Raw genomic sequence first — 27,773 nt, 5'->3', positions numbered from 1 at the left:
GTGAATCATTTTTATTGACGAACATACAGACATTGAAATCAACTAAGAAGAAAAACTGATACTTAACTTACATAAGAAATATTAAATACCAAAGACATTAAATTATGATATTAAAAAGTCAGTTTGCAATAAATACGAGTGTTATATATGTAGAGTGTCGCTGCAGTGAATACATAGCCATAACAGGGTATACATACATGTGGCAGGTATACATACATACACAGGGGAGGTGTGTAGCATCAGTATACAACATGTAGCCTGCAGGGTGTGGTGGCTGAGTGTGTTTACTAGGCTGGCGTCTGGTAGAGCCCGGAGGGTGTGGCTGGCACAGGGATGGTAAACCCGTTGGCTCCGTTACCGTTGGTGTGCCGTTGACACCATTACCGTTGACGCCGTTACCGTTGGTGTACCCGTTGACTCCATTACCGTTGACGCCGTTACCGTTGGTGTGCCCGTTGGCTCCATTACCGTTGACGCCGTTACCGTTGGTGTACCCGTTGACTCCATTACCGTTGACGCCGTTACCGTTGGTGTCCCGTTGACTCCATTACCGTTGACGCCGTTACCGTTGGTGTACCCGTTGACACGTACCGTTGACGCCGTTACCGTGTGGTGTACCCGTTGACTCCATTACCGTTGACGCCGTTACCGTTGGTGTGCCCGTTGGCTCCATTACCGTTGGTGTACCGTTGACACCATTACCGTTGACGCCGTTACCGTTGGTGTGCCCGTTGGTGTATCCGGTGACACCATTACCGTTGGTGTATCCGTTGACTCCGTTACCGTTGGTGTACCCGTTGGCTCCATTACCGTTGGTATATCCGTTGGCTCCATTACCGTTGGTGTACCCTTGACACCTTACCGTTGACTCCGTTACCGTTGGTGTGCCCGTTGACTCCATTACCGTTGGTATAACCGTTGACACCATTACCATTGGTGTACCCGTTGACACCATTACCATTGGTATACCCATTGACACCATTACCGTTGGTGTACCCGTTGACTCCATTACCGTTGGTGTACCCGTTGACTCCATTGCCGTTGGTGTACCCGTTGACTCCATTACCGTTGGTATATCCGTTTACTCCATTGCCGTTGGTGTATCCGTTGACACCATTACCATTGCCATTGGTGTGCCCGTTGACACCATTACCGTTGAATCCGTTACCGTTAGTGTGCCCATTACCATTAAGAATGACACCATTGCCATTAACTCCATATCTGTAACCATTTCCATTTACTCTTCCGTTGCCATTCTTATAACCGTTGCCGTTGCCGTTCCTGTAGCCATTTCTATATCCTTTACCATTAGTGTAACCGTTGGTATACCCATTACCGTTCACAATGCCATTTCCGTTTCCATTAACAAGTCCGTTCCCATTTCCATTCCCGTAAACACCGTTGCCATTCACTATGGCACCATTACCATTGTATCCATTACCATTTCCATTTCCAACACCATAGGTATAGCCACCGTTGCCATTACCATTACCGTTGAGAATAACTCCGTTGCCATTCACTCCATTGCCATTGATTCCGTTGCCGTTAACTCCATTGCCATTGACATAGCCACCATTTCCATTAACTCCGTTGCCATTGACATAGGCACCATTGCCATTAACTCCGTTGCCGTACTCCATTGCCATTGACATAGGCACCATTACCGTTAACTCCGTTGCCATTGACATAGGCACCATACTTAACTCCATTGCCATTAACCCCGTTGCCATTGACATAGACACCATTACCATTAACTCCGTTGCCATTAACCCCATTGCCATTGATCCCGTTGCCATTGATCCCGTTGCCGTTGCCGTTGTAACCATTAGTCGGGGGCAGGTAGCCGAGTCTGGACGAGAGAGTCGACCCAATGACCACTGTTGAGAAAGAATATAATATTTATATGCATGTTTATATATGTACAGCCGCCTGCACTTACACCTGGTACAGTGGCTAGTGCGTTTTGTGAGACGTGGCAACTCTGTGTTTGTTTACAATGTATTAGAACTCCCGGAATGGCCCTAAGGAACGTCACCAATAGTAGCTAGACTAAGGATGCTAGACAAACATTCCACAGAGTTGCCACATCTAACAAAACACTCCAGCCACTGTACCAGGTGTAGTGCAGGCGGCTGTACGTGAATATCTATATAGACAAGCACATGTGTATTCAATATCCTTCTTAAACACCTCAGTTAGCAAGTGGGTTGATGTCAAATGAGGGAAAAGTTTCTTAAATTTCTTATTTCTGTTCAAAACCATAAATTATGATAAAATGGGGTTAATTTTTTATTATAATTCAAACAATTTCTAATGACTCTACGTTGGTGAGCTTATGGCTGCTCTCTTCTCTACTTTTCTTTAGCTTAGAACTATTATAACTTACCGGTAAATATAAGGTGGGATAAGATCTTCATGTTGGATAAGTTTTATGGATTACAAGGCAGCTGTTGTTGGTCTCTGAGTCAGTTGTATCAGCTTCAACAGACTAGCTGACGAAGACCAGAGGAGGAGGAGGAGGAGAGAGTTGTGATGCTGGGTCCAACTGGCGCCGCTTTATATACGTGGTCGGAAGGCAGACACTCCGGGGGGGCTCAAGGTCGGAGAGCAATAGACGCTACCTGGATCACTTATATGTCCCATATTAGGCACAATGTTGAAGGTCAGGTCAAAGGTCGTAAGTTAGAACACTGCTGACCACTCAGATATATATGAGAAAGTAACAGAAACAATTTCAGAGTAAATTTCTTTTTATTATAATCTTATCTACTCCGATGGTCTATTGTTTCTATAGAATGAAAATTTGTATATATGAAAATGTATCACTGAAATAATGATCTATATGTTGACCGCATTTATATCAAGTCTCACACACTTTGATGTATAACTTAACTTTGAGTTGCTTGAGGGTAAGTGTTTTAGGTTTAGTAGGACAGTCTCTTGTTGTTAGTATTATTCACTTGTTTTATGAGTCATATAGAGGCAGTTAAGCACAGTAGAAGTGTGTTACAACAAAATAATACACAGTGTAGAGTTTCTGCAAACAGTGAGACCTCACCTGACCTGGAAGGTGTTGGTGAAGTAAGTTGGAAGGTCAGTATGTCAGGTTACAATCCCAGCCTTCCGGAAATCTCTTTAAAACATAAGAATGGAGGAAATTGCAGCGGGCCTATTGGCCCATACTAGGCAGCCCCGTTTACACCTAACCCCTATCGCTCATATATCCATCCAACCTATATGAAGCTTCCCAGTGTGTTCGAGTTAATAATGGAATTTGGTAACTTGTTTCACTTTTCCACTTCTCTATTTCCAACCAGCGTTTACCTATCTCGCGCTTAAATCTAAATTTGTCTAATTTAAAACCATTGCTACGAGTTCGCTCCTGGTTGGATAGTTTAAGTACCTTTGTTATATCATCTTTGATTTACCCTGACTTCCATTTTTACACCTCGATCATATCGCCCCTCACTCTACGTCTCTCGAGGTAGTGCAAATTCAGATGCGTTAATCTGTCTCTATACTCTGAATGCTTTCTAGGGATTCTATATCCATTCTGTAGTACTGTGACCTTCTAAACACTTAATTGATATTCAAATTACTATTTCAGTGTTTCTAATATTACACTAAGTTTAAATGCATTTCCATCAGTAAACAAGTGACGTGAAACTAGGGAACAACTTATTCCAGTCGCTCGGGTGATGATGGCACCTCACTCTTGTCCACAACATATTATAATTGTAGCTTGATTCTGATTACTAAATTCTTTCCATTTTGTCCACTACACAACACCTTGTCCTGTGTACGTGTTATCTGGTACAGACGCACATAAGAACATAAGAACATAACATAAGAATGGAGGAAACTGCAACGGGCCTATTGTCCCATAATGGGCAGTCCCATGTACACCCAACCCCTATCGCTCATATATCCATCCAACCTATGTTTGAAGCTATCCAACGTATTCGAGTTAATGATGATGTTCGGTAACTTGTTCCACTCATCCACTACTCTATTTCCAAACCAATGTTTACCTATCTCGTGCCTAAATCTAAAATTTTCTAATTTAAAACCATTGCTACGAGTTCGCTCCTGGTTGGATAGTTTGAGTACCTTTGTTATATCACCTTTGTTTAACCCTCACAAAGAAGCAACTAGATGCTTGTATATCCATTCTTGCAAAGTTTCCACCAGATGATCATGTGAAGGAACTAACAAAGTTTTTGAGACCTAATGTGATCCGCTAAAAAACCAAGATGCACATTATTCCTAACACTCAGCAAGTCACTTGTGGCAAGAGTGAGGGAGAATTTAATGCAACAGACATATACTGTACAACAAGGGACCTGAGACTGACCTTCATCAGACCAGTGTCTTTCAAGTCTCAGGTAAGTTAGTTTTGAGAAAGTCATTCGAAGGAAAATTTCTAAACTTGTGGAAGGCGGTGGATTACTATCACGTTGTCAACATTGATCTACTGAAGGTAAACGTTACTGAACTAATATAAGAGAAATAACGGAGAAACGGACGCCATATTAAGATGAGACTTTACCCTTCATGTAGTGTTACTGGACCTCAATAAACATTCATAAGAACATAAGAAAATAAAGGTCTGCAATAGGCCGATTGGCCTGTGCATAGCAGCTCCTGTCGAGAGTTACTACCACTCTCTATCATCCATGAATCTATCTAGCCTCCTTTTAAAACTTTCCAGCGTTCCAGTACTTACTACAAAGTTGCTAAGCTTGTTCCACTCGTCTTCCACCTATTTGTGAACCAGTTCCTCCTATCTCCTCCTAAACCTAAACTTATCCAACTAAAATCTGTTGCTCGAGTCCTATCTTGCTCGAATATTATGAAGAACTTTATCTATATCACCTTTATTGATTCCTTTCACCCACTTAAATACTTCTATCATATCTCCCTGCACTCTTCGTCTTTCTTGGGAATGCAAGTTTAGTTTCTTTAATCTAACTTGATATGGAAGGTTTCTAAGTCCCGGAATAATTTTCGTCATTCTTCGCTGCACCGACTCCAGTGAATTGATATCCATTCTATAATAAAGGCACCAGAACTGAACAGCATAATTCGGTTGTGTCCTCCAGCAGTTGTTATTACTTGACTTATGGGACCACAGATCATACTCTGAGACAGAATGACAATTTTATCGTTGGCCGGGAGAATATATTTTACCTTATGGTGACGTGAAGTGAATCGATGACCTAAATAAGTTATGTTTAGGGTCAGGAGCAGTGGTAACTGATTAACGAAAAAAGTGCAGAGTTGTGTACAGTGGTGACAACAACCAGACTGTTCTTGACACCCTCACATGGAGTGAAGGTTCCTGGAATGATAAAAGTATACAGTCACACAGCCTATTGACTCTTGAAGGAAGAGAATGATGTAGGAAAGTGTATGAGGCTTTAAACACAATTCACATCACAATAATACTCAGTCTCACCAGAAAATGTTAACCAACAATTGTTTCCGCCAAGGTGAAAACTTGAACCGGACGGGAAAGTTAAACTCCTGCAATTGGCGTCGGGGAGCATAAGAAGAAAGGCTACAAATTTTACGTAATCTAATAACATATGGAGTGACGACCCATAACTAGCCAGTACACGTAAGGAGTCAAAACCACCAGCTACACTCACTCTGTCTCTCCACACACCGTCCTTCTCACATGTTAATTAATTGTCTTCAGGTAGTCGACGTCACGAGGCCCAGGTCTCTGTAGCCTCGCTGTAATAGATGCACCAGAGAAACTAGACATTCAGGTCAGGGCTGTAGAGCGACCCTGGACATCCGCTACTCAGGAGGGAGAGAGTGATGTTGATATTAAGATGTATTACTGTTTCAACAATTAATGTGTTAAGGAGCAATTTATTCAGTAGACATCAATAATTAAAGAGGAAAGGTCTTTTCTACTGCCACTGAAGACAAATGTTTGATGTGTGTAGACAATGGAGTCGTACAACCAGCAGCATCAAGGGTTTGTTTGCGGTAAAAAATTGTCCTTTGTCTTGTTTCGATCATTGTTTACTGTCGTCTACACCGTCCCGACACTTGGAAGAACATTACTGGAAAGACTGATGATGAGGTTTTCTGTCTCCTAAATTCCCATGTTGACTAAAGCGACCGAACAAAAGAAAATATGTTACATCCAATAACAGAGTTGAATCTTAATCGAAAATATCTGAGTTTGTAAATAAAAAAAAAAACCTCTTTAGCTCAGTTTCCGATCATATACTCCTGAAGAACGTGAATGGTAATGTCACTATCGACTCACATCAACAGACCGTCCCTGCGTGTTGACCAAAGACGAACTATAAACTCGTGAGAACTTATTTGTTGTGATCGACTTATTCTTTCAGGAGTCCAGACATGTTTTCCACCTCTCTACTTCTCTGTATTCAATATTTTTTTTATTTCTTGTTTATTCACCTCACGGGGACCCAAGATAACAAGAACCTCATAACGTAGGGAAAGATTATCTCCTTCAGGTGTTTTTTATTAAAGTCAGGTATCTTAAACAACTGAACATAACTCTTCACTGTAATTATATTCACTTACGACACTAAAAGCTCATAAATAACAATAACAACGAGAGAACAATGAGAGAACAGCGAGAGGAGACCACCAGAGAGAACAATTAAAGCACCTGGAGTGTAATAATTAAACACACTTCCTGTTCTCACCTGTTCTATACCTCACAGTGGTTGAGTCTCTCTCTCTCTCTCTCTCTCTCTCTTTTGTGCTGATTTTTCTCTTCATATCTCTGGATCACTTTCCCAGCCACCTTCGAGATCCTCCAAGGAACTCTCCGCGTTGCCTTCCTTTACCTAACCTAATCCAACCCCCCCTCGATCCCCACTGCTATAATTGGGGTTTCTTTTGAGGGTAAACGACGTCTTAAATGAAAAAAAATAATAATTCCCTTTTACGAATAATTTCCTTGAAGTTGAAGTAATAACAAAGAATGATATATTTAACTAAAACAAAAGAGCATCAGCGTATATATTAAAATAGATGAAGAAAGTTTGTCTGTTACTTTCACATCTATATTTGTCCGGTCAGTTGTGTTTTATCTCACGACCTTTTGACCTGATCTTCGATATTATGTTTGATATAGGTCAGACAGGTGATCCAGGTAAGGTCTATTGCTCTCCTCCGACCTTGAGCCCCCCGGAGTGTCTGCCTTCCGACCACGTATATAAAGCGGCGCCAGTTGGATCCAGCATCACAACTCTCTCCTCCTCCTCCTCTGGTCTTCGTCAGCTAGTCTGTTGAAGCTGATACAACTGACTCAAGAGACCAACAACAGCTGCCTTGTAATCCATATAACTTATCCAACATGAAGATCTTATCCCACCTTATCTTCATCGGTAAGTTACAACGCTATTATTATTATCACTACATAATTGATATGTTGGAATTTAATCTTTAAAAAAATCACGTTTGTTAGATTCTAGATATAGAGAATCTATCATTATCCTGTGTATTTAAGGTTAGGTTAAGTTTTCATAGAGAACATCACGTAAGGTCACCTGGGTCAATGCTGATACGGTTAATTTTGTATCCAATTAGTTTTGTCATAAATATTTAGCAAACCAAAGGTATAATTTTTAGAATAATTAACTATTCGTTGTTATTTAAGATCACGAGAAGTTTACAAATGTTCTTATATTTTCTTAAATAATGAAGAAAATTGTACTAATAAATTGGCAACTCACTTACAACCACAGCTGCCACAAGATTCTCATATCCAATTTTCTTCATTATTTAACCAATTGTAAGAACATTTGTAAACTTCTCATGATCTTAAATAACAATGAATAGTTTATTATTAAAAAAATCCTACCTTTGGATTGTTTAATATTTATCCTGACAGTCATACAGCCGAAAATAGATCCACCAATCACAATCGTCTTTACATACAGACTTCCTTCACCAAGTATTACCAGATAAAATTGTGAGTACGAGAGCCAGTTCAGGTATACAAACAATTTACATAAACTATTCAGGTGTACAAACAATACAGGTAAACAATCAATAGAAAACAGCACGGTAAACAATTTTATCTTCTCTCAGGTGACAATCATTAAGTAACGTAATGTGACTGTAGTGTAGTTCCTAAGTCACTTAACACTTAACCACTACTATTAAGTAAGTCTCCTCTGAAGATGTGTGATAAAGTTCCGTTTTCTCTCTCTCTCTCAACAGCTCTCCTTGGCTCCTGTGTCTCGTCTCGACTTGGCCACAGTCATCATACTAATGGGCACAACGGCCACAGGGTTAATGGCAACGGAAATGGCAACGGTGGCTATACCTATGGGGTTAATGGCAACGGGGTTAATGGAAACGGTGTCAATGGTGTCAATGGCAATGGAGTTAATGGCAATGGTGTCAATGGCAATGGTATCAATGGTAATGGAGTTAATGGCAACGGTGTCATTGTCAACGGCAACGGAAATGGAAATGGTGTTAATGGAAATGGTGGTTATTCGTATGGAGTTGGAAACGGGAATGGTAATGGGTACAATGGTAATGGTGTCATAGTAAATGGCAACGGCGTTTACAGAAATGGTAATGGTCATTCTAATGGGAATGGATATAGAAATGGGTATAGGAATGGCAACGGCAATGGAAAAGTAAACGGAAACGGAAATGGTTACAGATATGGTGTTAATGGCAATGGTGCCCTCGTTAATGGTAATGGTTACACCAATGGCAACGGTAACGGAGTCAACGGCAACGGATACACCAACGGTAACGGAGTCAATGGCAATGGATACACCAATGGTAATGGAGTCAACGGCAACGGATACACCAACGGTAACGGAGTCAATGGCAATGGATACACCAATGGTAATGGAGTCAACGGCAACGGATACACCAACGGTAATGGAGTCAACGGCAACGGATACACCAACGGTAACGGAGTCAACGCTTGTGATAACAGGTCAACAGTAACAGTAACGGGGTCAACGGCAATGGTAACAGAGTCAATGGCAGCAAATTAACAGCAGCAACGGATACCAACGGCAACGGATACACCAACGGTAACGGAGTCAATAGCAACGGTAACGGTCAACGGCAACGGATACACCAGTAACAGGTCAACGGTAACGGGTACACAAACGGTAACGGAGTCAACACGGCAACGGATACACCAACAGTAACAGGTCAATAGCAACGGCAGGTCAGCAACAACGGATACACCAACGGTAACAGGTCAGCGGTAACGGGTACACAAACGGTAACGAGTCAACGCGGCAATGTGAAGTAGCGGTCAATGGCAACGGGTACACCAATGGTAATGGAGTCAACGGTAACGGTGCTAATGGGTACGTCTACGGAATCGGAGTCAATGGTAACGGGTACACTAATGGTAACGGAGTCAACGGCAATGGATACACCAACGGTAACGGTAACGGAGTCAATGGCAACGGTAACGGAGTCAATGGCAACGGCAACGGAGTCAATGGCAACGGGTACACCAATGGTAATGGAGTCAACGGTAACGGATACACCAACGGTAACGGAGTCAATGGCAACGGATACACCAACGGTAACGGAGTCAATGGCAATGGATACACCAACGGTAACGGAGTCAACGGTAATGGTGTCAACGGCCTCACGAACGGTAACGGATACACTAATGGTGTCAACGGGTACACCAACGGTAATGGTGTCAATGGGTACACCAACGGTAACGGTGTCAATGGGTACACCAACGGTAATGGTGTCAATGGGTACACCAACGGTAACGGTGTCAATGGGTACACCAACGGTAATGGTGTCAACGGTAACGGTGTCAACGGTAATGGAGCCAATGGGTACACCAACGGTAACGGAGTCAACGGTAATGGTGTCAACGGGTACACCAACGGTAATGGAGCCAACGGATACACCAATGGTAACGGTGTCAACGGTAACGGTGTCAACGGTAACGGTGTCAACGGTAACGGTGTCAACGGTAACGGAGCCAACGGTTTGACCATCCCTGTGCCAGCCACACCCTCCAGACTCTACCGGACGCCAGCCTAGTAAACACACTCAGCCACCACACCCTGCAGGCTACATGTTGTATACTGATGCTACACACCTCCCCTGTGTATGTATGTATACCCTGCTACATTTATGTATACCCTGCTATGTGCATGTATACTCTTGTGTGTACAGTATATATACATGTATAATCTGTAATGGCAACACATTGTATACGTGTGAGCTTTCCTGCCTGTAAACTCTTTTTAATTATTATTTATTATTTCCTTATTTATTATTTCATAGTTTATTGAGCATCAGTGTTCCTCCATAGACGGCTTCAATGTGCTTATGCTTGTCTCTGTCAATATTTCTTGTATTTATGAAAACACAATAAAATAAGTTTCATCTATGTTATTGTTTGTTCTAATATTTCCTCGTTTATTCAGTTTAGTTCTTTAGTTTTTACTTTCTTCAAAATCTGACCGAATGAAAGTTGCTACGGGTACATGTGAGGTACAGAACAGTTGTGGATAAATTTCTCTTGACACTTCTGGCAATATTTGGCATCTACTCGTGGGTCATATAAGTAACTGGTTTATATAATAGAGTGAAATTTTCATTGTAAGTTATTTTTGGAACAGTAAAAAATATTATAGATTTTATAATTTCAGTCGTTCCTTTCCTACGTAACCACCATTTTCTTTTTGCTTAAGTAATTGCCAGATTTCCCCAGAAGCATCCAACTAATTTTATCTTTGTACTTGGACTTTTGAGTCACTGAGGAGAGGATTCAGGGGAACTAGCAGGAGGTGAGAGTTTGTGTAGCAATGATTTAGGTCAGATATCCTTGCGGAGGTGCGTGCGTCTGTGGCGTTTTCACAAATTGTAAATACTTTTATATGCCTAGGATCTTAAGTGTTGCCTGGCCATTGTGTACGTGTTGATGGGAGCACAGGGTAATAATGGTTGAGACTCGGTTGTGTGAAACATGGAAGAGGAGGTTTTATGGTGTTTAAAAGATTTATATAGCCGGTCGTTCCTGTGTCGTGTTTTTTTTTTTTTTAGATAATAACAAGTGACGAAGATGTTGTTGCAGGAGCAGGATGTACGACACTCACTGGTTACTTCTTGTAGGGGTTTAAGGTGGCTGAGAGGAAGACGTCTAGTCATGGGGTACTGTATGTAAGATGAGGTTGATCGCATTTAGTGGGCTATTTCGGTCAAGTTTATAGATTACTTGACCGAGCAGAATTTTTTGAACTGACTGACAATAACCCTGTAAAACCTTCTTCATGCAGCTAAGATAGTAACAGTGAAGAGTTGTTCGTTGACTGATGTGTGGAGATTCAGGTTTAATTTACAGTGTCAGCCAGTTGAGGAGAACCTGAGGGCAGATAGATTGTCGAGAAGACCTCAGAACGCTGACAGGAGAATAGAGGGTGGAAAGTCATGGGAAGCATCAGAGAAACAGGCGATACAAAACCTTCTGGTATCAGTTTAAGTATTGTGCGTTGTGGTCTAGAAAAAGTATTCAGGAGGCAACAGAACTACATAAGGTACAGCCCGATACTGCAATGGATGAGGAGGGAGCTGCCAGAGTAGCGGTGGAGACGAGTGTGGGAGGAGGAGCACGAGTTTCGATAGTGATGCTTCTGGTGGTTTATTTACTCGTTCACAAAATATATGAGGAAATTCCAACTCGTAATCAAGCTGCTACATCGGTGATAGTGGCTAATGGTGGACGAGGTGTGTTTTTAGGTCTAGACTCTGGACAAGAACCATAGTGGTCATGGGAAAACATTGAGATTGTTCTGTCTGAAGGAATCTACAAGTCCCACTACACTAAGAGAAACGGAACATCGGAAAAATTGACTCGTACTTTTCACGAGCTGCTGAAAATATTCCCTTCTGTCATACACAACTTCTTCGTTGTTATTGTACTTTGTCTATCTCTGCTTCACCTCCTTCATGTCCTTCTTCATGTCCCCGTCTTTATCATCGAGCCAAAGTATATAAGCCCTTTTTACTTGCGACAGTTCCTCATTTCTCTTATCGACAATCCTTTATTCTGTCTCTTCCCGTCTTGTTACAGCTCCTGCCTCTGGACAGTCCTGTTATTGTAACTTTTTTCAACTTATTCTCCGTCTTTGCTGTTATCCCAAGATCAGCCACACACAAACGCTCCCACAACCACCAGCACGTGATGTTCTTACTCTGTACAGCCAGTCATGATCACGAAGAGTTACTGACTTAATATTATACTGAACCTTCATGAGGATTAAAGTCAACTTTCTCTTCAAATTACTGTGAGTCTTCGCAGGCCTTTGTTACTATATTTTCAGCTCGACCTACGTGCATCCTTGGTGGATGGTGGAGGATAAATTCTCACCACCTTAACTTAGTACCACTCCACGTTCATGGCTGTTCTCGGTGTGTCAACTTGCTACTCTGGACTGGGTCTGTCCTGCAGGTCATAGATGTTTAATCTCCCTCTCGACCTCTAGTCTTCTGTCTGCTCCGGTGTCTTCCTGAGACATACATAAGGATAAATGACTTCATGACCATCGCGTCAATACCCCATAGTTTCAGAGTTATAACACATAACAGTTGAGTGTTGGAACGTGACAAAATCTACGGATAATAAATGATATATCCAGAGTTGCTAGTACGATTTATTTATAATTATATGTGATCCTGATGTGGATTTTGCAGCAAGTGTTCAAAGTTCCAGCCCTCGATCGTTTAAAAAGCTCCTGCATTGTTCTTGATATTTCCAGACACTATGCTTTTGATTCACTTTCTTCTAAAACATTAAGATATTTTGGTATTGTACTTAACCTTTTTATGGCAAATATGTGAATTAATAAAAAAAAATGTCTTTCCAACTCTACATGGAAGAATAACTTTTTAACACAATATGAGGTGAAACAACAGGAAAACATCATATACGTGAGTCTTTTTTATTAAATGTTCATAAATACAGGAAATATTGACAACTATTAACATAACCAAGTTGAAGCAATCTAAGAAGGAACACTGAGCCTCTTTTTACATAAGAAATATTAAATAGGGAAATTTTTAAATAATAATAATAGTATTGAAACAGTAGAGCCGAAAGTATGGTAAGCCTACACATGTATACACTGTATTTTGTAAGTAGAGTGTAACTTTCATGTGTACATACGCGTAGCAGAGTATACATACACAGAGGAGTGTAGCCTGCAGGGTGTGGTGGCTGAGTGTGTTTACTAGGCTGGCGTCTGGTAGAGTCCGGAGGGTGTGGCTGGAACAGGGATGGTAAACCCGTTGGCTCCGTTACCGTTGGTGTACCCGTTGGCACCATTACCGTTGACGCCGTTACCGTTGGTGTACCCGTTGACTCCATTACCGTTGACGCCGTTTCCGTTGGTGTACCCGTTGACTCCATTACCGTTGGTGTACCCGTTGACTCCATTACCGTTGGTGTACCCGTTGGCTCCATTACCGTTCACTCCGTTACCGTTGACGCCGTTACCGTTGGAGTACCCGTTGACGCCATTTCCGTTGGTATGCCCATTACCATTGACTCCTTTACCGTTGCCATTGGTATAACCATTACCGTTACCGTTGGTGTACCCATTTCCATTACCGTTGACTCCTTTGCCATTGGTGTAGCCGTTGCCATTACCGTTGACTCCGTTGCCATTGGCATAACCATTACCATTACCGTTGGTGTAACCATTGCCATTACCGTTGACTCCATTGCCATTGGTGTAACCATTACCATTGGTGTATCCATTACCATTACCGTTGGTGTAGCCGTTACCATTGCCGTTGGTGTAGCCGTTGCCATTGCCGTTGACTCCGTTGCCGTTACCATTACCGTTGGTGTAGCCGTTGCCATTACCGTTGGTGTAGCCGTTGCCATTACCGTTGACTCCATTGCCATTGGTGTAACCATTACCGTTGGAATAGCCGTTGCCATTACCGTTGACTCCGTTGCCGTTGGTGTAGCCATTACCATTACCGTTGACTCCATTGCCATTGGTGTAACCATTACCGTTGGAATAGCCGTTGCCATTACCGTTGACTCCGTTGCCGTTGGTGTAACCGTTGCCGTTTGTGTAGCCATTACCATTACCATTGGTGTAGCCGTTGCCATTACCGTTGACACCATTGCCATTAACACCATATCTGTAACCATTTCCATTTACTTTTCCATTGCCATTTTTATTACCGTTACCGTTGCCGTTCCTATAACCGTTACCGTTGCCGTTCCTGTAACCGTTACCGTTGCCGTTCCTGTAACCGTTACCGTTGCCGTTCCTGTAACCGTTACCGTTGCCGTTCCTGTAACCGTTACCGTTGCCGTTCCTGTAACCGTTACCGTTGCCATTCCTGTAACCGTTGCCGTTTACGGCTCCGTTTCCGTTTATTTTACCGTTTCCATTGCCGTTAGCTTTGGCACCATTACCATTGTATCCATTACCATTTCCGTTTCCAACGCCATAGGTATAGCCACCGTTGCCATTGACTCCGTTGCCATTGACCCCGTTGCCATTGACTCCGTTGCCATTTGTATATCCACCGTTGCCATTGACTCCGTTGCCATTTGTATATCCACCATTGCCATTAACCCCGTTGCCATTGACTCCGTTGCCATTGACTGCTATTGACTCCGTTGCCATTAGTATATCCACCGTTGCCATTTACCTGCTATTGACCTGCTGCTATTAGTATATCCACTGTGCTGTTGCCATTGTGCTGCCATTGATTTGACCCCATTTACGTTGCCATTGACTCCGTTGCCATTGGTATATCCACCGTTGCCATTTCCATTAGGTGGAGGAGGTAAGTAACCGAGTCTTGACGAGAAGCAGGAACCGATGACCACTGTTGAGAGAGAGAGAGAGAGAGTGAGAGAGAGAGAGACAGAGAGAGAGAAAGTTTGCTACATATCACACACACACACACACACACACAGGTCCTACATATGTAAACATACTCTCTGTGTTTCGTCTGTCACTTTGGATCTACGAGGCATTAGAACTATCTGTGGAAATTCACATCGTTTCCTCTGTTTTTAAAGCTCTTGTTAGTTTTAAATGTAGTATTAAAAGTTTTACTCAAAGCTCATAAGCTTTTTTACAGTTTTAGGTGAGATTCGATAGAGCTGTAGAGGGAAATATTGCACTGACGTATGAGTAAAGTGAAAGCTGAAAGTGTAATGGTTCTGTAAATAGTTTATGGTGTTACGTGTAAATAATCAACAGTGTATTGGTGAGATCAGAGAGGGGCGGTCTGGCACAACAAGAGATATTCATACTAAGACTTATTGTATTAATCATCCTAGTTTATTTTACGAATCAAATGATGCCGTTGAGGGTAAACTAATATAGTGTCATATTAATTCCCTACAGGAGACTACTACTACACCTGACCTCCTGTAGCAGGTAACGGGATGTGGGCCCAACCCTCTAAGATGAATCATTATCACAAGAGTTGTTTATTATGATCTATTAAGAGATACTCACGACAATAACTGCACGTAAATGTATTAACTTCCAATAACTATGGTTCCACTATCTGTATAACCCGTCACTTGAGGATGATTATATACACAAGAACAAAATAAAAGCCTTATAACTTACCGATGAAGATAAGGTGGGATAAGATCTTCATGTTGGATATGTTTTATGGATTACAAGGCAGCTGTTGTTGGTCTCTGAGTCAGTTGTATCAGCTTCAACAGACCAGCTGACGAAGACCAGAGGAGAAGGAGGAGGCGAGAGTTGTGATGTTGGATCCAACTGGCGCCGCTTTATATACGTGGTCGGAAGGTAGACACTCCGGGGGGCTCAAGGTCGGAGGAGAGTAATAGACGCTACCTGGATTACCTTTGTGTCCGGTATTAATGATCTTCAACACAGGTGGGCGAGAAAAATCGTGACTTATTATTTTACACAGTATAACCTTAGGTGCGTCGAATAATAACACACACACACACACACACACACACACACACACACACACACACATGAGTTATATATGTACAAGTATATATAATTTGTATGAAAATCTCCAAATTATCGAACAAATTTAAAAAAAAAAAAAAAAAAAAAAAAAAACATTAAATTAGGTAAGCAAGCAGAGGGAGTAATAGTAGTGAGATAGTAAATGAGGCCAGGTGTTACACAAGGCAGGTTAAGGTGTTGTGAGAGACGATGAACCGTACCTCAGGGGGAGACACAGACACCCCTGCTAAATTCCGATGGTTGGGTCGTCTGGAGAGTTAGTACTGATTTATAAGTTAATGAAGGTAAATGACAACTGAAGATGTATAATTGATGAGAAAAATAAAAAAAAATAAAATAAAAACTCAATCATCTTCACTACTACACTTATGTAACAAAAGACAATAATACTAAAATCAGTTTGCTCTGCTTCCCGCTACCCTCAGTCACCCACCAGTCATTTGTCTGCAGGAAGTGAAAGTCTCGTCAGTCTGAAAGTATAATTATTACTTAGTGGCAATTACCGTATAACTTTGATCTAATTTCTACCATCACTGAGGAAACCGATGGAAAAGGTTAAAACCATTTTGGATGTGGGTCTGACTATACCAGCCCCAGTCAGTCAGCCCCCCGTCAGCACCCCGTCAGCCCCCCGTCAGCACCCCGTCAGCACCCCGTCAGCGCCCCCGTCAGTCCTCAGTTAACTGGTCGTCGTTTGTCTTGTTTTAATCTACTTTATTTATTGTCTATGGGTGTTTCCTTACTCTCAGTCTAAGCATTTCTCTCCATCAGTAGTAAATACCTTCCATCTCCAAACTCTTCAGCTGAAATTATAATGGTAAACTTTGTGTCTCTCATAAATGCCTTCAATATTTTTTTTCCACAATGAATCTGAAGGAACAAGGGAAAATAATAATCTCCACCAAAGTATTATATTTAGGGTAGTTTGGGGTAGTTTTAGTATTAGGCATTTACAGTGTGTTGGGTATTTTCCTCTTGGGGTGAAGCTGGCGAATCAGAAGGAAAGAATTTCTTCATCATAACTTAGCTCAAGAAGGTCGTCCATGAACTTACCTTGATCCCTTCTTAACCACTCACTCACTCACTCACCTAACCTCTTACGCCATAGCTAGTCTTCTCTCCACCTTTAGCATCTTATCATTATCGCCTTGTTTGTTCATCCTACTTTCTACAACGTGATCGCAACCGTTTCTTCCCACTCGAATCCCACCGCCGTCTTGTGAGTGAGTGAGTGAGTGGGTGAGTGAGTGAGTGAGTGAGAGAGTGATGGATGTTGTATCAGAACCTCATTATTGAAGTTTCCACCAGGGCGAGAGTCTCTTTTTCTTAGGTTCCATCTAGTCAAATTCTTCCTTTCTATAAAATTTACAAAATCTTTTCCTCCAAGGTCAACCTATCGTAATACAAAGACAAACAGACTAATTAAATTTCATACAAAGACCGGAAAGACGCATATCGTTAGCTATGGCGGTCACGGGATACAGAGTACAACACACACCACTACAAACGAACACAAAATAAACACATAGCAAAACAGAAAGTGCTATTACATATTTTCTTCATAATATAATGGATAACATTCTCTTTCCAGTCCTATTATTTTATTTATCACTTAACCTTTATCACTAATATATTTAAATGTCACGGAATGAAAATGTAAATCTCAATGTCTTCGTCTCTTCGTCTCTTCGTCTCTTCGTCTCTATCGTCTCCATCATTCGTCTTCATTCTGTCAGCCATAAACCTTTCGTCCTCAACTAAAATTTATGTTCGAATTATTTTGTCTGGTTCTAATACTAAAACCCAGTGTGTGTGTGTGTGTGTGTGTGTGTGTGTGTGTGTGTGTGTGTGTGTGTGTGTGTGTGTGTGTGTGTGTGTATCTGTGAACATATTATAAAGTTAACAGAAAAGTAAATATTCTTTAAAAAAAAATAAGTAATTACGATCTCAGGTAAGATTGTGAGACTCTACAGGTTATGACTTAAAGAAAGAAGGAAGGAATAAAAGGAATGAATGAAGGAAGGAAGGAAGGAAGGAAGGAAGGAAGGAAGGCAGATCAGATTAAAGAGGTTTCTGAGACTAATGATGTATATTAGATGAGACGTAAGTGACTATTGTGTTAATGGTTGAAGAGATGTTTGGTAGAATGATGAGGAGAGGATGTTGGGTAATACCTCTTGTTAATGTTATCTAAGAAAGAATGTTAATTTTAGTTTAGGTTTGAATGTTAAAGTTGATGTTTTGTGGTGAATGTATACGAATGTTAATGTTAGTTTAGGTTTGAATGTTAAAGTTGATGTTTTGTGGTGAATGTATAAGAATGTTAATGTTAGTTTAGGTTTGAATGTTAAAGTTGATGTTTTGTGGTGAATGTATAAGAATGTTAATGTTAGTTTAGGTTTGAATGTTAAAGTTGATGTTTTGTGGTGAATGTATAAGAATGTTAATGTTAGTTTAGGTTTGAATGTTAAAGTTGATGTTTTGTGGTGAATGTATACGAATGTTAATGTTAGTTTAGAGTGAATGTTAGTTTGTTGTTTTATAGTGAATGAAGTGTCTATAAAGAAAAAAAAAACATGATAATAAACATGAATGAACTGAAGGAAATATATGAATGTGTTATGTGAACGTATATTAAGTTAAAGGAGTTCTGTTTTTAATATATTTTTAGTAGCTGGATGAGAGAATAAGTCATTGAGGAAGGGTACCATGTAAAGCTAAGATTCCTGTGTTTTGGTTTGGTTCAAGAGCTTTATTTATGGTGAAATATTTATGGGTTTCCTCCATTCTTATCTTCTAATGTTCTTATAGATGTGGGGCGTAACCAAGGGATTTGACTCACTCATCTTCTGATCGATCATTACTACCATAAGCGAACAATTGGCCAAAAGCAGATAGGTGATGTGGCCCATAGCAATACAAACGGATGTCATATACGAGGGAACTGCACAGTATTAGAATTGACCTAAGGTGAAATGCTCTTACATAGTAGTGACAAGATAGAGAGTGAAATTTAATGATTCGGTAAAATTTTCAAAAATTTCTGGGGATGGGGGGGAGGGGGGTGGGGGGGGGGGAATTACAACGCCTCCCCTTCCCCCCCATAACATAATTCCTGGATACGGCCTTGGACTGGATACATTAACAAACTCTGTATTCTTTGTTTAAATGGGGAGAAACTACGTGTTATAAAAGAGATTTCAACATTCGGGGTAAAAGTTCACTAAAACACAACAATGGGGGAAGGAATAAGTAGGAGAACTTGATTAGTAATAGCGTGAGAAACAGATTATCATTGTCTGTTGTACGTAAGCATTCATCCCACCTCCTCAAGTATGGATAAGACAGCGAAGTACAGAAATATTTATAGTACTCAAGAAGTGGTTATTCTTTACCCCTGACCGAAGATATTGACATTGATGGCTGATATAATGTTGGTGTTAATTACTTACACTCGAGGCTAGTGATGATCTTGTTGACGACAGAAGTAAGAAGCTAAGTATTGGTGGTACAGGTATATTTGTGACCAACTGATTAGCTGTAGTATATTTAGGTAGATTGGTTGGGAAGCTTGAATGAGTAAATGTGGATATTAGAGTGGTATTTTTTTAGCTCTGTGGATGTTATTGTTACTGCTAAAGGAACATGTGGTGTTGTAGAGAATGGAGAGGTCATTAATGCAGACTGAAAAGATAATGGAAGGAGCAAGAACTGTGACTTTAGGAACTCCAGCGTTGATAGGAACCTAAACTGGGTGTTAACTGTTCACAACTGGGTGTTAACTGTTCACAACTGGGTGTTAACTGTCCACAACTGGGTGTTAACTGTCCACAACTGGGTGTTAACTGTCCACAACTGGGTGTTAACTGTCCACAGCTGGGTGTTACCTGTTCACAACTTTACGGATGTGACGGCTAGAGAGAAGAGACACAGAGGACAAGAATTAAGAACACCAAAAGATGGAAGTTTGTCAAGATCACCAGCTGTCAGACCTCGCCATAAGCTTTTGATGAAATGAAAGACAACGAGACAAACTTCGCTAAGTCAAAGTTGAGAGGCAGTAAGTCTGAAATGGGACTTATGTTGCAGAAGCCATATTGAGCATCACGATAAAGTTGGTGTTCCTCAGTGTGTTTGCACAGTGTTTGAGACAGATCGCCTTGACTTGAGAGATGATAAACGAAAGATATGTCGATGGTTGGAGGAGAGGACGAGTCACCTTTTCTCCAATGGACTAAACATTGGCTAATACCCCAGACCTTTTAGTATCACCACTACACGATCCAGAAACAACATTTTTGAAACCAATCCTGAGAAGAACACACTAGCAACTCACGACCTAAGAAAACAAAAGTAGGTCACAGCGCTAGGAAGGTAAATCGTTTCATCTTTATCGTTAACCAAAGAATAAATTGGAAGGTTATGGGTGATTACTTATCCCATGTGGAAAGTACTGATGTTACGTTTTCTGTATTGCCGTACTTGACGTGGGAAGACCGCCTGCCTGACCACCACCGGGTTTATAGGAGCGTTCATTCACCACCACAACTCTTCCTCACCCTTCTTATCGCCACAGATTTTACCAAACGTTTTTCAATAACAAATAAACTAGCTTGTTTTTATAATGAATTTATCAAGTAAGATACACAAAGGAATAATACGCTAATAATCCTGGAAAGTATAGAAATAAAATCTAGCCGATATAAACCTACGCTGAAGAATGAAATAGGAATAAATACAAGTGTAATAAGTTATCAAGGGAGGCACAGTATTACTGATATAAAGACATAACATCCCTGGAAAAAGTGCAACACAGAGATACTAAAATTATTTCCGTTCTTAACCATCTCGGTTACCCAAGTAGACTGGGACTTAGGGCTGACAACTAGGACGAACATAATGATATACTGGACTTCACAGTGAGGGCGGTAGATCTGTGGAACAGTCTACCAGCAAAAGCCGTGGAAGAAAGATCAGTACTGGGCTTCAACATATCCTTTGACACAGCTATCAAGAGCAATGGGGAGATCCTACACAAGCAGATGGCCTTCCTCGGGCATGGCCACCTCTAGTTGGTCTGGCCATTTGGCAAATAAGGAAGGTTAATGCACGACTAGAGTAATTACAAGCAGTATACAGAGCAGAGTGGCAGAATGTTGGAACAATGTTTTTATCTTACTTATTTCAAAAATGAGAAGCAAACAGACTTAAAAACTCAAGGCCAAGTAATTTACTTAAAATGACACACAATATTTGTATAAAAATACTAACTATGGGCTAACAACACTTGATTATCGGTTATATAAGAGAACAAGTTGAGTTAAGATGAAATTACAGAACCATAAAAGATTTACAGCTTGTACAGGAAGTGTTTGGAAGATGTAATGGTGAGAGGGGTTATGGGAAGTCTTTTGGCTCTGTATTACTCTGTAAAGGGGAAGAATAATTTTGAAACTATTTAGAGAAGCTTTCAAGTCACTCAACGGATATGCAATTAGATCAGGATATCACTGGTGCTTGTTTGACAGACCATCAAATACTTGGTATCTAGAAGCAAAATGCACACCAGACTACTCATGGAAGCAGGGAAAGATGCAGCTTAGGAATAAAAACTAAAAAAAAAGCAAAGGAATGGGTGAGACACTGACTTAAGAATTAATGGTTTAAGGTGAGAGGGACACACTGCCAGAAGAACACACTATCGTGATCCTGGACTGCTGGGTGGCGCCAGAGAACACGAGGAAGACCAACTATCATCTAGACCCCTGAAGTAAGATAAAGGTTGGAGGAACACAACGACTGAACACCGTAGATTGTGAAAGTATATGAGGGAGGCCTTCAGCCACCAGTAGACTGCAGGAGGCAACCCGCTCATGTTGCTCAAATATCTTTTATCTTACACACGGGTCAACGATCACCCTTCAGGAGTCTACAGGGACAAGTTACCTAAGAATTACATCTTCAAGTTGTTATGACTAATAATTTACTCCTTGTATCACCTCAAACACGTGACAGATCCTGATACTTAGTGATAACAATTAGGAAACTGTTTGTAAACCAAGTCATGAGTGACAAGACATTTTAGGGTCATCTCAAAGGTCAGAGTTCACCTAAATAAAGTAGTAACCAATTTTTGGTTTAGAGTAAGGTATAGCACTAGAAAGCCATTGATGAAGTTGTAGATCATATTAAGCTATAGAGGTCAGAGGTAAACTGCTGAGGTCAAAGGTCAGGTGTGAGTGGAAATTCTTGAGTACAATATATCTGAAGACTGGAAGGTTATACTGACACTCTTGGCCAAGTTCAAAGACTTGCCGAGTTCTAGAGGCCATGAGTCAATAGTTATTACAGTACAGTATATATCAAATCCCGAACCCCGAACCTTGTTGGGTTTAGGAGTTCATAGATCAAAGGTCAAAGGTCAAGAGTACCTGAAAATTGTAATGTACGTACAGGATGTCTGTAAACTGGATGGCCGGTTATTAATCATACGTACACGAAAGAAACTCCACATGAAATTCAAGGATTAATTAGGTGTAGGTAACTGGTAAAGGTGTTGGGGTTCCTAAAACTAAAGTGCCTTAATTACTGGCCAGTGCTGACTCACTCCCTGTTAGTAAGGATTCATCAGGTCAGATTTCTAATTCGTGATAAAAACCTCGTAGGTGGTGGACCAGAAACACACAAGTAGTTCTCCCTTGATGTTACGTTTTCCTTGTTGCCGTCCTTGACGCGGGAGGACCGCCTGCCTGACCACCACCAGGTATATAAGACGCCGCACCGTCTACCCACCATCACATCTCCCCCTCATCTTCTACCACCTCCCTGCTACCTCTCAGTCTCACTTGTTAAGAAGAACTTGTTTCACTCTTCTCATTTCACTTGCTTTCTGGGAGCTGTCATGACTAGAATGATGAGGAGTCTTCTATGTCTCGGTGAGATAATTTTGCTTATTTGTGGTATTTTGATAATCGTGTTGACGTCCTCTGATAATGTCATGAATCAAATTATATGACTTAAGTGTCAAATTTTATTGTCTTCAGCCCTTAATATTACAGATTATATAGTTATATGTAATGTATATATTTTATTTTCAATTTACAAACGAAGTATCCCGGAACATGCCTTTAAAGTATAATAGATAACCGCATGTGTTTGATAAATAACAGTTTAATACTTTTCATACTAAATTCACCGAGTCCTGTAACAACTAATTACTCTTTCATCATAAGCCACCTAGCAGTCTTAGTTGTTGAAGCACAATATAACATCACCATCATATAACTAACTTAATTTCCTCACAAGATCACGTAAGAGGTATTATGTGACCCAGACTTAACACGGATATTGCTGCTCTGTGATGTACTTTACTCTGGCCACCAGTAATGTCGGTGTTGTTTCCTCAACAACAGGTGTGATAGGCGTGTGTCTGGCTCAGCAACAGACTTACCTGGCGCCTACTAATGGCTTCAATGGTAACGGTGGCATTGCTAATGGAAATGGCAATGGTAATGGTAATGGCGTAAATGGTAATGGTGTTTACACTAATGGCAATGGTAACGGAGTAAACGGAAATGGTAATGCTGTAAATGGAAATGGCAATGGAGTAAATGGAAATGGTGCATATACTAATGGAATTGGTAATGGTGTAAATGGAAATGGTAATGGTGTAAATGGAAATGGTGCATATACTAATGGAAATGGTAATGGTGTAAATGGAAATGGTAATGGATTCGTCAATGGCAACGGTGCTGTTAACGGGAACGGATACGCCAATGGAAATGGTAATGGTGTAGTCAACGGCAACGGTGCTGTTAACGGGAACGGATACGCCAATGGAAATGGTAACGGATTTGTCAACGGCAACGGCGCTGTTAACGGAAACGGGTACTACAACGGCATCGTGGACCCTATCAGCGCCCTTGCTGATGCTATTGGAGGTGGCGGCGTCCCCGGCGTGGACTATCCCATCCTGGCTTCTGTCCCCTTCACTGGATTCTCCTGCGGCGGACTAATACCCGGATACTACGCTGACACTGCCCCCGAGGCCGGCTGTCAGGTGAGTCTTATACTGCCCCCGAGGCCGGCTGTCAACTGAGTCTTATACTGCCCCGAGATCGGCTGTCAGGTGAGTTTTATACTGCCCCGGAGGCCGGCTGTCAGGTGAGTCTTATACTGCCCCGGAGGCCGGCTGTCAGGTGAGTCTTATACTGCCCCCGAGGCCGGCTGTCAGCTAAGTCTTATACTGCCCCCGAGGCCGGCTGTCAGCTGAGTCTTATGCTGCCCCTGAGGCCAGCTGTCAGCTGAGTCTTATGCTGCCCCCGAGGCCGGCTGTCAGCTGAGTCTTATGCTGCCCCTGAGGCCGGCTGTCAATCGAGTCTTTCTGCAATTCCTGAGTCTGGTAAGTCTAATTAAAACTGAACTTTTGATGAGAGTGAATATTGAGTCACTTCCTCAAAACTACAACATAATTTTTTCCAAGTGCTTATTAGTGTCATTCAATAGTCTTTTTTTTTCGTCTTCCTATATGTTTAAATAATTATTTTTTTCATTCAGTCATCACTATTGTTTGTTTCTAAGTTTCAGTTATAAATATGGTCACTCTCACACTCGGAGTATCAGTATAAAGTAACGTCTTTGAACTATTTGTTAACGATCACAGCTCTCTGCCCGTCACTGTCCACGGATGATATCCTCTTTTAAAACGATCTGTATTCTCAAAATTAACATCAATCAACTCTAGAAATATATCACATACATGTATATTTTAAATATCCCTCGGCTCAGCAGATGTTCTCCATGAGCAAAATGTTATACAGTAACTTAACATCTCTGATTATGTTGTCCTCGACAGGTGTTCCACATCTGTCAAGCAGATGGCAGGAGCGACTCCTTCCTGTGTCCCAACGGCACCATCTTCAACCAGCAGTACTTCGTGTGCGACTGGTGGTACAACTTCGACTGTTCCACCGCCTCACAGTTCTACGACCTCAATGCTTTGATCGGAGTGGTCAACGGTAATGGCAACGGGTACACTTATGGTGTAAACGGTGTTAACGGTGCTTCCAACGGTAATGGGAATGGCTATACCAATGGTAATGGCAACGGGCTCACCAATGGTAATGGTAACGGCCTCACCAATGGTAATGGTAATGGCAATGGATATACCAATGGCAAAGGTAATGGAAATGGCCTCACCAATGGTAATGGCAACGGCCTCACCAATGGTAATGGCTATACCAATGGTAATGGTAACGGCCTCGCCAATGGTAATGGCTATACCAATGGTAATGGTAACGGCCTCGCCAATGGTAATGGAAACGGCCTTACCAATGGCAATGGCTACACCAATGGTAATGGCAATGGCATCACCAATGGTAATGGCAACGGCCTCGCCAATGGTAATGGCAACGGCTTTACCAATGGCAATGGCCTCACCAATGGTAATGGCAACGGTCTCACCAATGGAAATGGCTATACCAATGGTAATGGCAATGGCTATACCAATGGTAATGGCAATGGTATCATCAATGGTAATGGTAATGGCATCACCAATGGTAATGGTAATGGGTCTTCTCCTAATGGACTGTACCAAACGCCCACCTTGTAATCGTCACACCTTAACCTGGTCGTCGTCTCTTTAAGTTACACAGAACTGTAATGTGTTGACCTTCACCTGCTGTCTGACTCAACAGGTGTGAAGTGAGTCTCAACAGGTAGAGGTGATCAAGGCCGCAGTACTTGTAATAACTTTTCCTGTTGTCACCCTCACTGACTCACCTGTTGCTCTGTTTAATAGTAATTTGGCTTCTCTTTGATCTCACAACTTTATTTATTCTTTCTCACACCAACAAACTTTATGCATAATAATGTAAGAGAAATAACTGGGATGTTTGTTTACAATGATGGTAAACATTAGCCAATTACCTGCCTTGTGTTACTGTTGTCTCTGTCTCAAACATTTTAGTTTTCTTTTAACTTAACATTTCTGTCAACATCAGTTTCTTGTTCATATTCTTCAGTCATTCTCATGTGCCGGAAAACCTCTTATATGGCTACAGTTCTCTAATACTTCTGTTTCCTATTGAATCAACTATTAACTATTATTATATTATTTCTTCTTGTGTTTGTCTATTGACTTTACAGTTACTGATGTTAATTTGACGATACAAATTGGTTGTATTTTAACTAGAGTTTTGGTAACTTCCAATTTGTAACGACTTCTGCCTTATATGTTAATCAGTTCTGTGGTAAATTATTCTTACTTCCTTATTTTCTTATAGTATTTGATATAGTGATAACTCTCGTGCCATATGCCTTCCCTATAAGGCAATAAACCTGATGTTAACTTATTCAATTTGTAAATGGTAATATATATGGATGTATATATTAAAGGTACTTGCATTATAAAATATATTATTATCCAACTATATTCAGAACTGTTATCAGTACAATGCCAGCAAAACAATATATTCTAAAGTCTAAGTGTGTGTGTGTGTGTGTGTGTGTGTGTGTGTATAAAATAATAATAATAAGCAGTTTATTAACAGAGTTGCAGCCAGTGGCTGAAAATATACAGACTTACATTTGATTTAGACATAATGATATAATATGCATTGAATACATTTAGGGCTGTACAGTACATAAATCAGGGAGTTGTTTATTATTTTTAACACTAGATGGGATGGTGCTGTTCTTATATCTGGCGGTGCGAACTGCTATGCATTTGAATTTGTTGTAGTGTCGGACTGCTCCTATAGGTGGGTGGGGGCTGCCGGTGGTGGCAGGGAGGTGCTGATGACAGAAGAGGTGGTGCATTGATTGGCTGCTAATCCTTTTCAGTGTGTGTGTGTGTGTGTGTGTGTGTGTGTGTGTGTGTGTGTGTATGTGTGTGCTTCCTGGATGTCTCTCTTCCACCCATTCACCTATCCACCATCTCCTTCACTCCATCCTTCTCTTACTCGCACCATCCACCTGTGATCATCAACTCTCAACATGCACATAACACCCCATCTGGCCTTGGTAGGTTCCACTAATGTCTGCCTTCACTTACACAATGTCCCTTTTTTCCTTTTATATTTTCTTATTCTTTTTTGCTCAATTTACTCTTAACGTTGCTCTCAAGTGTATCATTACCGTCACTTTATGTTACTTACACACCACTTTATCTTCTCGACTCGTTCATTATTTCCTTAACTCTCTCTCTCTCTCTCTCTCTCTCTCTCTCTCTCTCTCTCTCTCTCTCTCTCTGTTTCTCTCTCTCTCTCTCTCTCTCTCTCTCTCTCTCTCTCTCTCTCTCTCTGCTCCTCCTTCTCTACATGACGTCACTACTTTACTATTGTCCACGTTCTCTGATAAAGTTCTCTAGCAACACACTCTTCTAAATCTATTAATAAAATTTTTTTAACTCTTCTCTCGTCGTCTGAAAACAACAGATGATGTGTGTCCCGTTACAAGTATTAATCATTCCTGTATATCAAACTATCTATCATAATTAATATCAATAGTTCCTACGTCGCATTTTTTTCGAGTTAGTCATGTATGTGTTTTAACAGATCTATAAAATTAAAGAAAGATTTTTTAATTTTTTTTTTCACTAATTAATTTTTCCTCAATCCAATGAACCTGATTCACACTGTTTCACGCCCCTTGTCTTGACCCCACACTATACAGGACATCTGCCCTTTTCGTTTACAATTATTAGGTTTATTCATATCGTCTATTGCTGTATGTAGTAATAGATGAACTACAGTATACACGATGCTATGT

At 41.0% G+C, this 27,773-nt stretch overlaps 2 protein-coding genes across 12 annotated transcripts; one reads left to right on the top strand and one right to left on the bottom strand.

Annotated features, from left to right (window-relative positions):
- LOC121875942 (probable serine/threonine-protein kinase clkA) lies at window positions 1-15,756 on the bottom strand. Of its 11 annotated transcripts, none has more exons than XM_042380725.1 (5): window positions 15,621-15,756; window positions 14,756-14,862; window positions 14,643-14,682; window positions 13,363-14,545; window positions 1-494 (listed from the first exon to the last, which is right to left on the bottom strand). In XM_042380725.1, exons 1-5 carry the CDS (start codon window positions 15,649-15,651, stop codon window positions 119-121), a joined length of 1,737 nt encoding a protein of 578 aa, XP_042236659.1. In that variant the 5' UTR covers window positions 15,652-15,756; the 3' UTR covers window positions 1-118. The 11 variants fall into 11 exon arrangements, with proteins under 11 accessions (XP_042236659.1, XP_042236662.1, XP_042236663.1 ...); XM_042380728.1 differs by having other exon boundaries at window positions 14,771-14,862; XM_042380729.1 differs by lacking the exon at window positions 14,643-14,682 and having other exon boundaries at window positions 13,363-13,690; window positions 13,772-14,637; window positions 14,772-14,862.
- A 7,052-nt stretch (window positions 15,757-22,808) lies between these two features.
- LOC121875944 (insoluble matrix shell protein 4-like) lies at window positions 22,809-26,411 on the top strand. The gene is made up of 3 exons (XM_042380735.1): window positions 22,809-22,939; window positions 23,417-24,063; window positions 24,859-26,411. Exons 1-3 carry the CDS (start codon window positions 22,906-22,908, stop codon window positions 25,612-25,614), a joined length of 1,437 nt encoding a protein of 478 aa, XP_042236669.1. The 5' UTR covers window positions 22,809-22,905; the 3' UTR covers window positions 25,615-26,411.
- The last annotated feature ends 1,362 nt before the right edge of the window (window positions 26,412-27,773 follow it).

The sequence above is a fragment of the Homarus americanus genome, unplaced genomic scaffold (genome assembly GCF_018991925.1).
Source record: "Homarus americanus isolate GMGI-L3 unplaced genomic scaffold, GMGI_Hamer_2.0 scaffold3384, whole genome shotgun sequence".
NCBI classification, from domain to species: domain Eukaryota; kingdom Metazoa; phylum Arthropoda; class Malacostraca; order Decapoda; family Nephropidae; genus Homarus; species Homarus americanus.
This window is presented reverse-complemented; position numbering and strand designations above follow the sequence as displayed.

Bases quoted from the DNA above. Each gene is read 5' to 3' on its own strand.
- LOC121875942 (XM_042380724.1), bottom strand. From the start codon at position 15,651: ATGAAGATCTTATCCCACCTTATCTTCATCG. The intron at 14,638-14,771 runs AGTCAATGGCAA...GGAGTCAATAGC, and splicing joins GGATATACCAATGGCAACGG to AGTCAATGGCAACGGAGTCA. The intron at 495-13,362 runs GTACACCAACGG...TGGAGTCAACGG, and splicing joins AACGGTAATGGAGTCAACGG to GTACACCAACGGTAACGGCG.
- LOC121875944 (XM_042380735.1), top strand. From the start codon at position 22,906: ATGACTAGAATGATGAGGAGTCTTCTATGTCTCG. The intron at 22,940-23,416 runs GTGAGATAATTT...CCTCAACAACAG, and splicing joins GAGGAGTCTTCTATGTCTCG to GTGTGATAGGCGTGTGTCTG. The intron at 24,064-24,858 runs GTGAGTCTTATA...TGTCCTCGACAG, and splicing joins CCCCCGAGGCCGGCTGTCAG to GTGTTCCACATCTGTCAAGC.